The following is a 14,744-nucleotide window of genomic DNA, read 5'->3' as shown; positions in this document are numbered from 1 at the left end:
GTTTTTTTTTTTTTAATTTTTTAATGATTTACTTATTTATTTTAGAGCGCGTGCATGTGAGCAGGGGGAGGGGCAGAGGGGTAGAAAGAGAGAGAGAAGCAGACTCCCCCCCTGAGCGCAGAGCCCCACGCACGCCTCCCTCTCACGACCCTGAGATCATGACCTGAGCAGAAATCGCAATTCAGACGCTCAACTGACCAAGCCACTCCGGTGCCCCCACATAATGTATTTACACAATTCTTACCAACTACCAGGCACTCTTGCAAGTGCTTGACATATATTAACTCATTTAACCTTCTCAACAACCCTAGGAGGTGGGTAATATTATCACTCCCATTTTGCAGATGGGGAAACTGAGGTATAAGAAGTTAATGAACTTGCCCAAGGTCACGGAGCTAGTAGATCATGGATTTGAATGTAGGCACTCTGGCTCCTCTTTGAGGATCTAATAGTGAACAAAAGAGAGAAAGTACCAGCCTTCTCACAGTTTTTTTTTCTGGTGGGGGGTGGGGGGAAACAGACAACAGACATATGGATGATTATTATTTCAGATTGTGATGAGTGTTCTGCAGAAAACAAAACATGAGAGGGAGCAGGGGGCTTAACCAGAGGGCCTTGTGGGTATTAGTAAGGAGTTGGAGCTTTATTCTGAGTATGATGGGAAGCCACAGGAGTGCTTAAAGCAGAAGAATGTATGATGCTATTTACATCCTTATACATCATTCTGACTGTGCTGTGGGAAGTAGACAGGGGTGGGGAAAATGCATCAGAAAGCAGTAGACCAGTTGGAAGGTGGTTCTGGTTGTCCAGGTGAAAGATACTGGTGGCCTGAACCAGGATGGTGTGGTGGAGATGGTGAGAAGTGGTTGGCATTGGATCCTGGTCTAGAGGCGGAGCCCACAAGACTTGCCAATGTGTTAGATGCAAGACATAAGGAAGGGGAAGTTAAGGATGATTTTTTGGATTTTGGCTTAAACCATTGTATAAATGGCGATGCCATTGACTGAAGAAGAGAAGAACAGGGGAATGACGGTCTTGTTTAAGTGTTGTCATGGTGGGGGTGAGGGTGTAGACAATCATTCTGTTGTGGAGGTATACATTTGAGATCTCTATTAATAAACCAAAGAGGAGACATTGGGTAAGCCTGGAGTTCGGGGTCAGGCCTTGTCTGGAGCTTTAAATGTGGACATCATCAGCATTTGGAGATGTAGGATCAACTAGGACACCACCATCCGATTGAATTTCCTGTAATGATGGACATCATTACATTTGTGGTGTCCAGCATGTTAGCCGCTAGCCACGTGCGGGCCCCTGAGCACTTGCAGTGTGACTGGTACAACTAAGAAATGGAATTTTTAATTCATTTAAATGTGAATAGCCACATGTGGCTGGTAGCTATTGTACTGACAGTACAGCCCTGGGGGGAGGGGGGTTTGGGGGGTGGGGACATAGGCAGAGAAGGTCCCGGGCAGGAGCTAGTATCTTCACCGGCCAGTACACCCAGCCTCGCACCCCCATTTAAGTGTGACTTGACTTCCGCTGCCCAGTGCTTGCACAGTAATGCTTGTTCAGTGGTGGAAATCTTGCTTCTTTGTGAGAAACAGCCTGGAAAAGAAAGCGAACTGCCAGTCTTAGGAGGAATATTAGAAGAAATTCTAAGAGTCTCACAAGACTGCAGGAGTCCATTGTTTTTCACTAGAAAGCAAACGTGATCCTAGGCTTATCAGAATCATTTTAGCCTTGAAGGTGTGGCTTATGTTTTTCAGTTATGTTTTATGAGGGGAATTATATAGAGTGGTGGGTGTCTGTGAATTTGCAGATTCAAGACCGTGACTGGCTGATATCCCGTATGAATGTCAAGAGCCCACAGCAACGGGACTAAATACCAGCTTCATAATGCAAGTTGTGTCTCTTTAGGGTAGAGTGTGTTTCACTCTCTTTGTTAGGCAATCTCATCCCCAGTCCAACTGCAAACATCAGTGAGTTTGCTAATATGAAAGAACTCTTTGTAAGTGACTGCCTTGTGCTTAAGAGTTCTTGCAACTATATGCTGGCAGTCAGGGAGGCCAGATTCCATAAAAAGGAAAAAAAAAAATCAAATGGAAAGATGGGACATTGCTTTTATTAAGGCTGATTGCTGCTGCCATATTAGCTCTTTGAGAGCCCTTTGGTGACCAGTGCCTTCAGAGCAAATGGCCTTTCTGTGCTTAATTGGTGAAAAGTAATTCTCCAAACTGGAAGTGAATAGAGGTGAGGAGATTTCAGTCACTGATTTTAGGGGTGGGGGGGTGATCCAAGGTCAGTGCTCATCGAATGCCCATCACACAGTGGTTTTGTGGTAGGGATTTGTTTTTCTCTGAGGCTTCATTGCAGTGGCTGGGGGCGGGGGGGGGGGTTGCGTATGGTGGGGAGCAGGCTGGAAGGCTTGAGTGGCCATTGACCTCTTTTTGTTTTCCTTGAGAAAAGTGGAATTATAGATTTCTAGGATTTGAAAATGGTGAAAAGGACTCGCTGGCTATCCATCCAGTCGGACTCTTGACATAAAGCTGAGGAAATGGGCCTAAGTGTGGAGATGTCTGGCCCCCAGGTCCCCCTACTCATTAGAGCTGAAGGGACAGGACCAGAGCCCAGAAAGAGGCTAGACTGAGGTGTTCTGGAGCAGCGGCTGGGGTGAGGTGGAGGGAAAAGAGAAGGTAGGATAATCAGAAAAATACTTAGGGAAGCCAAATAAGGAGAGAAGCCAAAGGAGGGTTGCACCAAGGGTAGAAATGGCTTACAACATAAATGTGGCCTTGACTTGGTGACCTTGTTCACCCAAACGGTTACTGGGCCCCCACTGTGCACCAGATAGAAAGCCCTGGAAGGAGGGGCAGGCAGGAGGTGACAGGTAGAGACCTCAGAAAGATGTGAGTGCCCACCTCACTTGTGGTTATCCTGAGATCGTGTCTGGGAGCAGACAGAGGCCTGTTTCCCCGAGGAAAGGGAGTGAGGTGATAGTCGGAAGAGGTGACCTGAAGGGGACTACTCGGTCCTGTTCGTGAGGAGAGGCAGGGAATCTGTTGCAGGCTGAGTAACAGCTGTAAGCTAACCTTAGTGGTTGTATTAATGTCCATCCCAAACACGTTTGTAACAGAGCGCCTCCCCATCACCGGTGGGCTACAGTGTGACTTTGCCTGTCTTCTTGCAGTATCGGAGCTTCAGGAGGAAGGCATGAACGCCATCAACCTGCCCCTCAGCCCGATCCCCTTCGAGCTGGACCCAGAGGACACCATGCTGGGTAACTGGGTCTCTTGTTCTCTGGGTTAGCCTAATGCCTACAAGTGGAGCCACCCCCACTGACTGCCTTTTCCTTTTAAAGAGGAGAATGAAGTGCGAACAATGGTGGACCCAAACTCCCGCAGCGACCCCAAACTGCAAGAACTGATGAAGGTAAGAAGAAATCAGGAAGGGTGTCAACTGCCCCGCCCCCGGGTTTAACAGGCGTCTGTAGACCACCTGCTCTGGATGGGTAGCTCGTGGTCCCATAGGTGGACATCTCAAATTTAACAAAAATGGCACATGGCAGCTGCCCACGGAATGGTGTGGATCGTAAGTGCCAGAGAAGTTAGTGCAGATGAGCTCACATTTGCCACGATCTTCAGGTTCACGCAGTCTTTCTGCTTTTCTCAAGGGCCCTCAAAGGCACCCTGCAAAGTAAGACTTCATGTCATCCCCGCTTACAGATGAGGAAAGTGAGTCTTAGAAAAGCCATTGGTTTGTGTATGGTCCCAGCTGAGTAGAGGAGATGGAATTCAAACAGAAGTAGATAGGATTGAATTACATCGTGTATGTTGTACCTGGCAGAGGGGCTGGCATGTGGTCATCCCCTGAAAAGTGTTTATGCCATCCCCCTTTGGATTCCCCATCCTGTGTTTTTCTTCATTAGCTTCTCCAAGCTACACTCAAAACAGGACAAAAAGGCACTGGACGCCAAAGTGCTTCGTTCAAAATGTGCATCAGATCTCTCATTTTCCTGTTCAAACTGTGTGTGTAGATTCCTGCCAACTGAAGGTTGAGGCCCATGCTTCTGAGGGTGGTGTTTGGGGTCTCATGCCCTAGCTGCCTGTTCAACCTTAGATTGTCCCCTCAGAGTCACCATCTGATGACTAGTTACCACTACTCAGACACCTCTATGTCTCCTTCCCTAAACGATGAGCTTCTCAGGGTTAGAGACCACCTCTTTTTTCATCATTGTACCCCAGGATCCAGCACAGAATATGACATGGAGCACATATTCATAAATGCTGGGTGGATGGGTAGGGGATACGTGGGGTATGGCTGGATGGAGGGAGGGAGGAAGGGTAAGGAGGGAAGCTCCTACCAACAGTAGAACAATATAGAACAATGTGCTGTGAAGGCCCCGGGCTCCCCCCAGGTTTGGAAACCCAGCCCAACTACAGCCCCTGTAATAAAGGCAATCTATTTCTGCTAAGTCAAAGAAGTCAAACACACAAGGTGATGTTCTTTGTGATTCCATTTTTACAAAATTATGGTGGTTGCCTGACCCGTCCTCAGGGAAGGGGACTGACTGAGCACAAAGAGCCCAAAGGAACCTTCCTCTGCTGAGGGAACAGCTCTGCATCTTGGTTGTGGTGGTGGTTACACAACTGTGTACAATGACCAAAACTCACCAAACTGTATCTTTTAAAATGAGTTAATTTTACTGTATAAAAATAATAAGCAAATGACCTGAAAAAATTTAAAAGAAAAGACAACGGACTTGAACAAGCTTCAGTTTCCTTACCTGAAAAATGAAACGAATGCTCCCTCCCCCTCGTGGGTGTTGTGCAGATTAACTAAAGGGGATGCCCGTGGAATGGCTCCGCTCGGTGCTTGATGCAGGGGGTGCTCAGGTAAAGACAGCCGCTGAGAGAGCCCCCAGAGGGGAGACTGCACTGGCCGCATGGAGATGTAGTTTGGGGCCAGGAGGAGAACAGTCCCTTAAAAGGGGATGGACAAGAGTTCGGTTCTGGTCTCTGTCCAGTCAGCAACGCGACCTTGGCAAATACGTTCACTTCTGTGTCTGATCTCCCCTCCTGAACATAGATAGGGGTGATAGTAACACCCGACCAAATGTCATACTAGGGGAAAGCTTTATTTATTCATAGTAATATTCATATTGATTGATTCATAAGATTTATTGAGCATTTGGCCCTTGCCATATGTGATTCTTTTCTGCTACCTCAAGTGGGAGGTCTTTTCCTCCTCCATTTTAGAGGTGGGCCGTCAGAGGCTCAGAGCAGAAACTAGCCTGCCAGGTACACACAGAGGTCCGTAGATGACAGAGCTACACGAATCAGTTAGTGGGTCACTAACCCCAGGTTGTGTAACTCCAGAGTCAGTACCGTTGCCTGGTACTAGCTACACACCCAAACACTGTGTGAATGTTGCTTGCCATTGGGGTAAGGAATGGTAAGGGGCCAAAAAATACCGGCAGGGACACTGGTGTCACCAGCTTAGAAGCACTTATACTGGAAAAATAGCAGGGCCCCTAGAGTTCACACTGCTTTGTATCCATCTACTGAGTCACATGGACAGTTCTGCTGCTTTCCAGATCTGAAGTTCATTTAGATTTTAATTGTCCAGGCTAAGAGAGCTGATCTGTAAGAAAATACCCATGACTCTTCTCTTGTTCCGTCTCTCTCCCTGTAGGTGTTAATTGACTGGATTAATGATGTGCTTGTCGGTGAAAGAATCATCGTGAAAGACCTGGCTGAAGATTTATACGACGGACAAGTCCTACAGAAGCTCTTTGGTGAGAAGGGGGTTGAATGTTGCAGTGGAGAGCTTTGATCGGCGGGTGGGTGGCTCACCGACTCCTACTTAGTTGTGCTCAGCCCACAGCAGCTCATGTGCAATGGACTAGGACTGTGCAGGGTGTGGGACGACAGACCAGGGGAGCCTTTAGCTGTCCTCCTGCAGTCGGTTCTACCGGAATGAATTGCAGAGGGAGGTCAATGACCGGATGGGGCTGCTCCCCCTAGCAGTTGAAGGTCATCAGCTGGGTAGATGAAAAGACTCCACTGTATACTGGAAAACACGCCTTACCCCCTCTAGAAAATTGTGCGGGTGTGGCCTCTGTAGGTCTAGTTACATGTGTGCATGTTTATATAGACCTCTGTCACCTCTGGGCGTGTGTGTGTACCTCTGCGATCTGTGGACCTGTGTGTGTGTTCCTCTGTGTATCCCTGTCTAGGTCAGGTGCAAGTGTGTGGGAACCCATGCCTCTGTGATGTTCGGCTTCTGCGTGTCTAGGTGTGTTGTCTCTGGGAAAGTATGTTCCCCTTCTGTGTTCCTGTGGAGATACAAGGCCTCCAGGGGGAGAAAGGCAAATTCAGGGCTGATCTTAGTGTTGAAAGGCCAAATTCAGCCTGACTGAATTTGGACTTTTCCTCAGCTGTTCCCTGTTTTCTCTCTCGTCCAAACCTCTGCTCCAAGTTCTAGACTTCCATTCCTAGCTACTCTCACGCTGAGCTCATCTACTTTGCCCTCTTTCTTGTGACCTCAGATACGTGGGGGGCCTCCAGGGCTCATTTCTTCTTGCCACATTGTCTCCTGCATCCATCCTCCCTGCCATTTTCACTCGTCTGAACTCCTGAAACAGCTTCCGGCCTCACCTTTGTGCCTCCCGGCTCACTGCCCCCAGCCCACGGCACCAGCAGACGAGCGTCCTCAAAACCCAAGTCTAGTCTTTCCAGTGCTTGCTCTCCCCTGCCAGGGGGACCCAGGCAGGCCCTGTAGCACCGCATTCAGACATTTCCTCAGGCGACGCCCAGCTATCTTTCAGCCTCAGCTCCGGACTCCCTCACACGCATGGCTTGTGCAACGTAAAGTGCCTAGGATCATGCCGGACACGCAGTGAGTGCCCCGTCAATGTCTTTCATCCTTTTCACGAGTACTGGTTCTATTACTTTTGTGAATACCATTGCTACGTTACTATTTACATCTCGATTTACCTATTTACCTCTGTATACCTATATAAATGTACCTATTTACATCTCTATACTTCCGCCCATGCTGTTCCTCCCGCCTCGGGCCCTTCTCCCTCTCTCCGGCAGGCAAACCAATCTTGGGGTTCGTAGAGTGCGCCTGCCTCTCGTACCTCCAACAAACACCTCTAGAAGTGATGGTCATGCACCTTCTGTGTTCCCCCGGATATACACACGCATACATACAGGTGTGTATATAATATACATGCCTTTATTCTATGACATTCCATGTTGTTTGTAGCTGTCCAGGGAAATGTCTGTGGCTCCTCAAGGGCAGGAAACACCACATCGTACTTATGTATCCAGGCGTCTCCAGTACTTGCAGTTTGCCTGCCACATGTGGTCAGGCACTTAATGTGTACTGAATGAATGAGTGTTATAAAATCTAGTCATTTCTAGGAAGCTAAACTGATATGGTACTCAAACATCAGTATTAGCGAGTGTTAATATTTAAAGGCTTGTAAATGCAGCTCAACACAGAGAGGAAAAGGCTTTGGCACATGTCCGTGTAGAAAAGCCGAGAGCCTCAACTGAGCGTCTCTTTCAGTGACTGCAGCTTTTACCTCCCCAAGCAAATTTCCTGTCAGGATCTGAAAGTGTCTCAAAATGCTCAGGGCAAGGGTGGAACGTGGTCAGGGAGTGATGGAACTTGGTCATGAGGTAATCTTGCCTCTGCACGTGGTTCCAGAACCGCCTAGCGTCACGTCTGTGGAGCCCTGAGTCAGGCACAGGGCAGTCACATTCGATTATTATTTCAGATCTCAACGCTGCTTTTGTCAACCTAAGTTTAGACCCTTTGTAGGTAGATGGCTGGGCACACATATTAAAAAGCTACAGGCAGGATAATCAGGTGGAGAGAACCAGTTTGCAGGTAAAAATATGCATTGGGAGCTCCTGGGAGGAGTCAGTCTAGAGATGGAGTTTGGGGTGACCCCTCCAACCTCGACTTCCCCTCTATTTTTCTATCTTCCTCTTTCCCAGCAAAGTTTATCAAAAGAATATTTGGCTCTGTATCTGCTCCCCCACCACTGAACATGCCCCCCTGAGGGACAAGCTGGGTCCCACCCCAACCTCTCCACCGGCTTTCCCTTCTGAGGCCACCAGTGTCGATTCCGATGACCTCCCATGCTGTGGCCTCTGACACTACTGAAAGTCTCGTCCCCCTTCCCCAGCGCAGGGGCTCCTGGGATCTCATGCCCTCCTGGTTCTCTTCGGCTTCCCACACACGCCACTTCCCCCCAACTTCTTGGTACGCTTTTCATCTCTGCATAATCGTGGGGACTCCTCAGTCTTCCATGCGTGGCCCCCTCCCCTCTCTCTTGATCTCACATCCTCTTCCTGGGTGTTTCACCTACTTGTACATTCCAGCCATCGCCTCTCTGAGGATCACTCTCTGAAGCTGTAAGGTACTCCTCTGCCTTCCAGGCATGCCCACCTGGGTGTCACCCAGGCACCTTGGAACCAACCTGCCCCAAACTGACCTGCTTATCTCCTCCCCCCCCCCTCCCCACCAAAGCCATTCTCCTTTCCAGAGGGATGAATGGTGTCACAACCACACAGACAGTTGCTCAGATTAAAAACCTAGGAGTCCTCCTCTCTTGCTCCTTCTCTTTCATCTCTTATATTCTGTTAGTCACAAATTGTGACAACCGGACTCCCAAGTGCATGTGTCAAACCATCCCCTTTCTCAACCAGGTAGGATGTCTGAAGCACTTAGAAAGTACTGGCTCCCTCCATGCTAGGTCGGGGGACCTTTCTCCACGACCTTCCAGCCCCAGCGCTGCCGCCGTAACTTCTCTGGCCCCAGAAATCCTTTTCTCCATGGCATGCTGCGTCCTGCCCTGGTGGCCTTCTAAGAACGTCCAGATCCTCTTTATATTTTACTGTTTGTCTTAACACTTCCTAGGCCATTTGTCAGTAGGTTTGGGGTTTTTTTTAACGTTTATTTTGAACTAATTTTAGACTTAGAGTTGCAAAGAGAATGCAGAGTTCCTGACCCCCCCGGCCCAGCTCCTTCTATGCTAACATCTTACCTGACCACAGTACAAGGACCCAAACTAAGAAATCAACCTCAGCATGATGATTAACTAAGTTACAGAATTTGTTTGGATTTCACCAGTTTTTTACATTTATGTCCTTTTTCAGCTCTAGAATCTAATCCAAGATCATACACTTTGTTCAGTAGTCATGTCCCCTCCAACCTGTGATGGTCTTTGCCTTTGCCTTTCCTGTCTTTCATGACCTTGACACTTTTGAAAAAGGACTGGTTATTTTTTAGAATGGCTTCCAACTTGGGTCTGTCTGATGTTTTCTGAGGATTAGATGAAGGGTACATATTTAGGGGAAGAATACCACAGACGTGATGGGTCCTTCTCAGTGTACTGTATCAGGGGAGTACTTGAGGTTAGCATGTCTTATTACTGGTGAGCTAACCCTGATCACTTGGTTAAGGTGGTGTCTGTCAGAGTTCTTCACTGTGAAGTTACTATTTTTCTTTTAGTGATTCATATATTTAGGGGCGGGGGAGATAAGATTATGCAAATATCTTGTTTTTCCTTAAATTTTCCCCACTGATTTTAATTGTTGGAGCATATCTGCCTCAGTTATTACTGTGGTTGCCTAGTGGATATTTTCTATTTTCTTCATTCCTTCATTTTTTTAGAGAGAGAGCACGTGTACGGGAGAGTGGAGAAGTGAGGGGCAGAGGGAGAGAGAGAATCTTAAGCAGGTTCCATACCCACCATGGAGCCTGATGCAGGGCTTGATCTCATGACCCCAAGATGATGACCTGAGTCAAAATCAAGAGTTGGATGCTTAACTGACTGAGCCACCTGGGCACACCCATTCCTTCCACATTTATTAATTGGAATCCTCCTGTTAGGAAAAATTGCCCATTTATTTATTTATTCAGTATGGACACAAGGGTATTTATTTTATACTTTAGATTATAATCCAATATTACCTTTTTTTGGCTCCTATACCTCCAGCTTTGACCATTGGAGCTCTTTCAGGTTGGCTCCTGGCCCCTTTGGACGTGCCAGCGCATGTTTTTTGTTCTTAGCACTTCCTTACTTTCTGGCATCATGAGATGTCCCAGACTCATCTTAAGTTTTACTTACTCTGGCCCTGGAATCAGCCATTTCTCCACAGAGCTCTGATTTCTTTTGTTAGAAAATGGTATTTCGAATCAATATCTGGGCATATGAGAGAGAGACTTTTGCTATCTGTAGCACACATAAACATCTATACGTAGGTACGGAACTATGACCTGGGAGTTCAAAGATGAACCAGGCATGATCATTCCCAGAAATGCACTTTCAAATTGTACAGGGGCTGGGCATGGGAGTAGGAGGGGCTGAGGTTGGGTTTAGGAAACTATGAAACACTGGCACTTAGAGGAAAATGGAAATGCCACAGGCACCTCCAGGAGTCTGGATGTGCTAAGCGAGTCACATCTCCAGAGCAGGATATGGATCTGGAATCCAGGGAACCAGGTTGATGACCTCATGGAGCAAGGACTCAGAACCTAGACATGACCAAGATCTGGAGGCAAGAATCTCTCGGCAAAAGGCCTGAATAGGTGAGCCTGAATAGGTGAGCATCCCTGAGATGACAGGCCCCCTCTGCTGAGCAGCACTGGCTGGGAGTTCTCTGACCACAAGCTCTGTGAAGGCAGGGTCATACTGGGTCTCTGGGTCTCCGCTGCACAGCCAGATGCTCCTTGTTCGGCAGCATGGTCTACTCTGCTTGCCTTTCTCAGAGACCCCAGGCATGTCTGGGAGGTTGTCCTGACATACCCTTCCCCAGTCCTTCTTTCTGAGCTGCCAAACCCAGCAGCCGCTGTTCCCTGGGTCTTGCCTTGGCAGCATTTCCAAATTTAGGTTTTCCTGAAAGCAGATGCTGGGACAAGGACATGGGTTGAGAAAGTGTATATGAGAGGGAATCTCAGAAAGTGAATAATCAGGTGGGAAACGTAAGAGGGGAAGAGATAGGCCCTTTTGAGGGCGCATTCTGCACCCAGCGCTCAGTCCTGCGGTTTTCCCTCTGAGAAACCAGGTGACAACACCCCTCAAGTCATCCTTCTGCCTCCTGTCACCCGCTGGGTGAGGACTGCCTGTGTAAGAATTAAGGGCCTCCAGGTTGTACTCCTGCCAGAGAAGCTCTTGAGCAGGAGAGCTTTAGGGCTGGAGATGGAAACTGATGGGGTGTGCTGGGCACCATCTGCAGGTGAGCCAGGGAGCCCTGGGAAGGGGCATCCACAGCATCCAGGAAGACGAGAGGGCACACATCTGCCTTAGGAGCTGCTCCTCCTGAGCCTGGCTGTTTCTCTGTACCCTCGGTGCTGATGCTGGCCAGCCGGGCCTGCCCATTTATGATGCCACCCCATCCCCTCAAGTCTCTCACACCAACAGCTCCGGCCCTTCCCACACCTCAGGACCAAAGCTTGCTCTATTTGCATCCCCAACACCTAGGCGATAGGACCGAGAGAGGCAGGAGATGAAGGATTCTAGAAAAATGCTTGCACAAGATAATCGTTTCATGTGAACATAAGCTTTCCCGACTTGGGATAGCTCTGTGAGTTTCCTTAGGGTATGTTTTATTTAACCGATTCTTATCTTTAAACATGTGCATGTCCTCACCTGTTTTGAGGGATGAAAGTCCTAAGGCTCTTCCTTCTGATTTTCCCAATAGCATATGGGAAACAGGAGATCTTCAAGCATGAGATGGAGAAGGGTCCCTTGGACATAAAGGTTCTGCAGGAGGGTTTGTTTTCACTTTAGAGTGTGTGTTTGTGTCTTTGTCCCTGATAGACCCTAGAGAGTACATCTTACACTGACCTTACTCTTGTCAATTAATAGTCATTAAGCAACAACCATTTCATTTGCTACATGCTAACTGCTGAATTTAGGGATATAAAAGTAAATGTGGGGGCACCTGGGTGGCTCAGTCAGTTAAGCGTCTGCCTTCGGCTCAGGTCATGATCCCGGGGTCCTGGGATCGAGCCCCGCATCAGGCTCCTTGCTCTGCGGGGAGCCTGCTTCTCCCTCTCACTCTCTCTCTCAAATAAAATCTAAAAAGAAAAAATTAATTAAAAAAATGTGTTGCAGTGTAACATAGGATGTAACAGTGCTTAATAGTACAGAGGGCTGTGGGAGATCAAGTAGTTTAGGAAAGGTGACATGAAAGAGGCAGCATTTTGAATGGGGCCTTATGGAAGGAGAACTTCAACCAGGTGTGGAAGGAAAAGAACATTTTAGTCAGCACAACAAAATGTTGCTGGTAGGCCCCTGTTGATTTCAGGGTGAGTGCAGGGAGAGTGTTGTGCAGACAAGGAGTGTGTGGGTAGGTGATCATCAAGATTGGTTGTGTGGGACTTGTGGCTGACACAGACGACACCCGGATCTTGATTTCTTGCACCATTCTCCAATAACAAACTCTAAGACTGGAGACTCTTGCTGTGCCAAAAAGAGGGGCTGAAAAAACGTATTTATCTGTGGGACAGCATGCTGAAAGTATTCAGGACCAACCTAAAACAGCCCCAGTAGCTAATGATGGAGTAATTTGAGCACAACAATGAATGACAGTAGAATTGTAGTCCAAAGTGTAAAATCAATATCCTTAAATTCATATTGTTATAAATAGCTAAATAAATGAGAGGAAAGGGACAACTCTTCCTCACTGAATAATTCATGTATTTACAACCCCTCATAGATTAACTCCCACCCTTTGAGTAGACTGCATTTTAGTGACGTGCTTCCAATGATTATAGTATGGAGTTGGGGGAGACAAATAGCTTTGCAATAGAGAAACAAGGTACAGACCCTACTTTGACCAACTGATCAAGCTTAACATCACCAATGATAAGTCATGTTGATAGCATACACCCTGGATACGATGCAATGAAAAGGGCACTTCACTTCCGTGGTCTTCCTCCCCAAAACCCATAACCTCAGTCTAACCATGAGAAAAACATAGGAAAAACCCAGTGTACCTCAAAAATGTCAAGGTCATGAAGAGCAAGGAAAGTCTGAAAACCTAGAACAGGACACTAAAGGTGACAATGATGAGTAGGTGTGAACAGTAAGTCCTGTACAAATGTCAGTTCAGAAGTTGTGACAAATGTACTTTAGTAATGTAAGATGTTAACAGTGGGTGAAACTGGATTCAGAATATGCAGGAACTGTCTGAACTATAATTTCAGCTCTTCTAGAAATCTAAAAACCATTCTAAAATGAAGGCATTAAGGAGGGCACATGATGTGATGAGCACTGGGTGTTATATGCAACTGATGAATCATTGAACACTACATCTGAAATTTATGTTGGCTAGTTGAATTTAAATTAAAAAAAAATTTAGAGAAAGAAGAAGAGCCTGCATTATAGAGAACCTTGAACAAAGAATTTTAGACTGCATTGGGTGGGTAGGCAATGGTAACTGCTGATGGCTTGTGAGCCAAGTGACATGAGAAATGGGGCTTTTGAAGGTGACCTAGGAGCCGTAGAGGAAGTGGAGGAAATACCAAGAAAGCACCTCCTTGTGAGGTAAAGATGATATCAAATTAGAGGGGGAGCTGTATAGTTGGGGAAAAGTTTCAAGAAAACCTAGCAATGTAAGGAATAAGCAGCTAAAGGAAACCAGTGATGTTGAATGGGGATGATCCTGTGAATCCCAGGAGGAGCAACATCTTGAAGGGTTTGATCATACTGGTTTTGACAGTCACTTCCCCACACCCCAAAGTATGTAGGCTGAAGTAGAAGCTGTGAAAGACTGAAGGAGGAATGAAGAGAAGGACAGGAGAACTAAGTTCCAATCTTGGTTCTACCACTAAAGCATTTCTCTGCAGCTCAGATCACTCTTCTGTAAAACCAGGACGATGGCCTCTACAACCTTCCGGCTGAGCTAATATAGTACCACTAGCCACATGTAGCTATTAAAAGTAATCAAAAGTAAAAATGTATTTACTTACACCAGCTACACTTCAAGTGCTTGAGAGCCACATGTGTCTAGTGACTACATTTGGATGGTGCAGAAATGAATATCTCTGTCATAACAGTAAGTTCTTTTGGACAGCATGCTCTAAGGTCTTCCCACTAAAATAGTCATTGATTCTAGGATACTTGCAGATAATGTATACTGCTATTCTTAAAATGGAGGAAGCATTTTCTGGCCTCAAGCTGGATGGCAGTCTTTTTATTTTTATTCTTTTATTTATAAGTAGTAGAGAAGCTCTCTAAAATTTCTTACTAAGTCCAAGCGCAGAACTGTACATATAGTTTACTGTGTGTGTGAGTTGCGGGACACATCTAATCGCTTGAGTATGTAGAGAACATCTTCGGTAATAGTCACAATTAACTGTCTCTGTAGAATGGAACCAGGGAACTTGGGACTACAATGGGAAGAAGGGACTTAAGTTTCACAGCTTGAATTTTTTCCATGTTTGTATATTATCAATCTTATTAAAAAAATACAAGAGTTATATATATAAATGTCAGTAGCAAATGTGAATTATTCTATCAGATGTCAAATAATCCTTGATACATTTCAGCAGCTATCCCAAGTGAAACAGTAAGAAAAGGAAACTACCTAGCTATGATAAAGATGAAAACTAACAGTGACTATATTAGTGACATATCAAAGACATGGTCTTAGGAACAAGTCAGAGATGATGGCTTTCACTACCATTATAAGAGGAAAATAGATTTTAGTGTTCAACAT

General features: G+C 46.5%; 1 protein-coding gene and 1 long non-coding RNA gene across 3 annotated transcripts in view; both read left to right on the top strand.

The window, feature by feature from the left end:
• The window catches only part of PARVA (parvin alpha), a 177,145-nt gene that overhangs the window by 99,962 nt on the left and 62,439 nt on the right, over positions 1-14,744 (top strand). Inside the window, exons 1-4 of one of the 2 annotated variants that reach the window (XM_034995280.1) lie at positions 2,174-2,250; positions 3,188-3,277; positions 3,359-3,429; positions 5,692-5,794. In XM_034995280.1, the coding sequence (XP_034851171.1) occupies positions 3,211-3,277; positions 3,359-3,429; positions 5,692-5,794 (241 nt within the window). In that variant the 5' untranslated portion in view covers positions 2,174-2,250; positions 3,188-3,210. Of the gene's footprint in view, positions 1-2,173; positions 2,251-3,187; positions 3,278-3,358; positions 3,430-5,691; positions 5,795-14,744 lie in introns of those variants that run through there. The other variant, XM_034995279.1, reaches the window with a different exon arrangement.
• LOC118004116 lies at positions 5,802-14,480 on the top strand. Its single transcript, XR_004677486.1, has 2 exons — positions 5,802-10,992; positions 11,168-14,480. It is a non-coding gene; the product is annotated as an uncharacterized LOC118004116 (long non-coding RNA).

The sequence above is a fragment of the Mirounga leonina genome, unplaced genomic scaffold, assembly GCF_011800145.1.
Source record: "Mirounga leonina isolate KUSES-001 unplaced genomic scaffold, KU_Mleo_1.0 Mir_92, whole genome shotgun sequence".
Classification (NCBI taxonomy): domain Eukaryota; kingdom Metazoa; phylum Chordata; class Mammalia; order Carnivora; family Phocidae; genus Mirounga; species Mirounga leonina.
The sequence above is the reverse complement of the archived record's forward strand: the minus strand, read 5'-3'. Positions and strand labels throughout refer to the sequence as shown.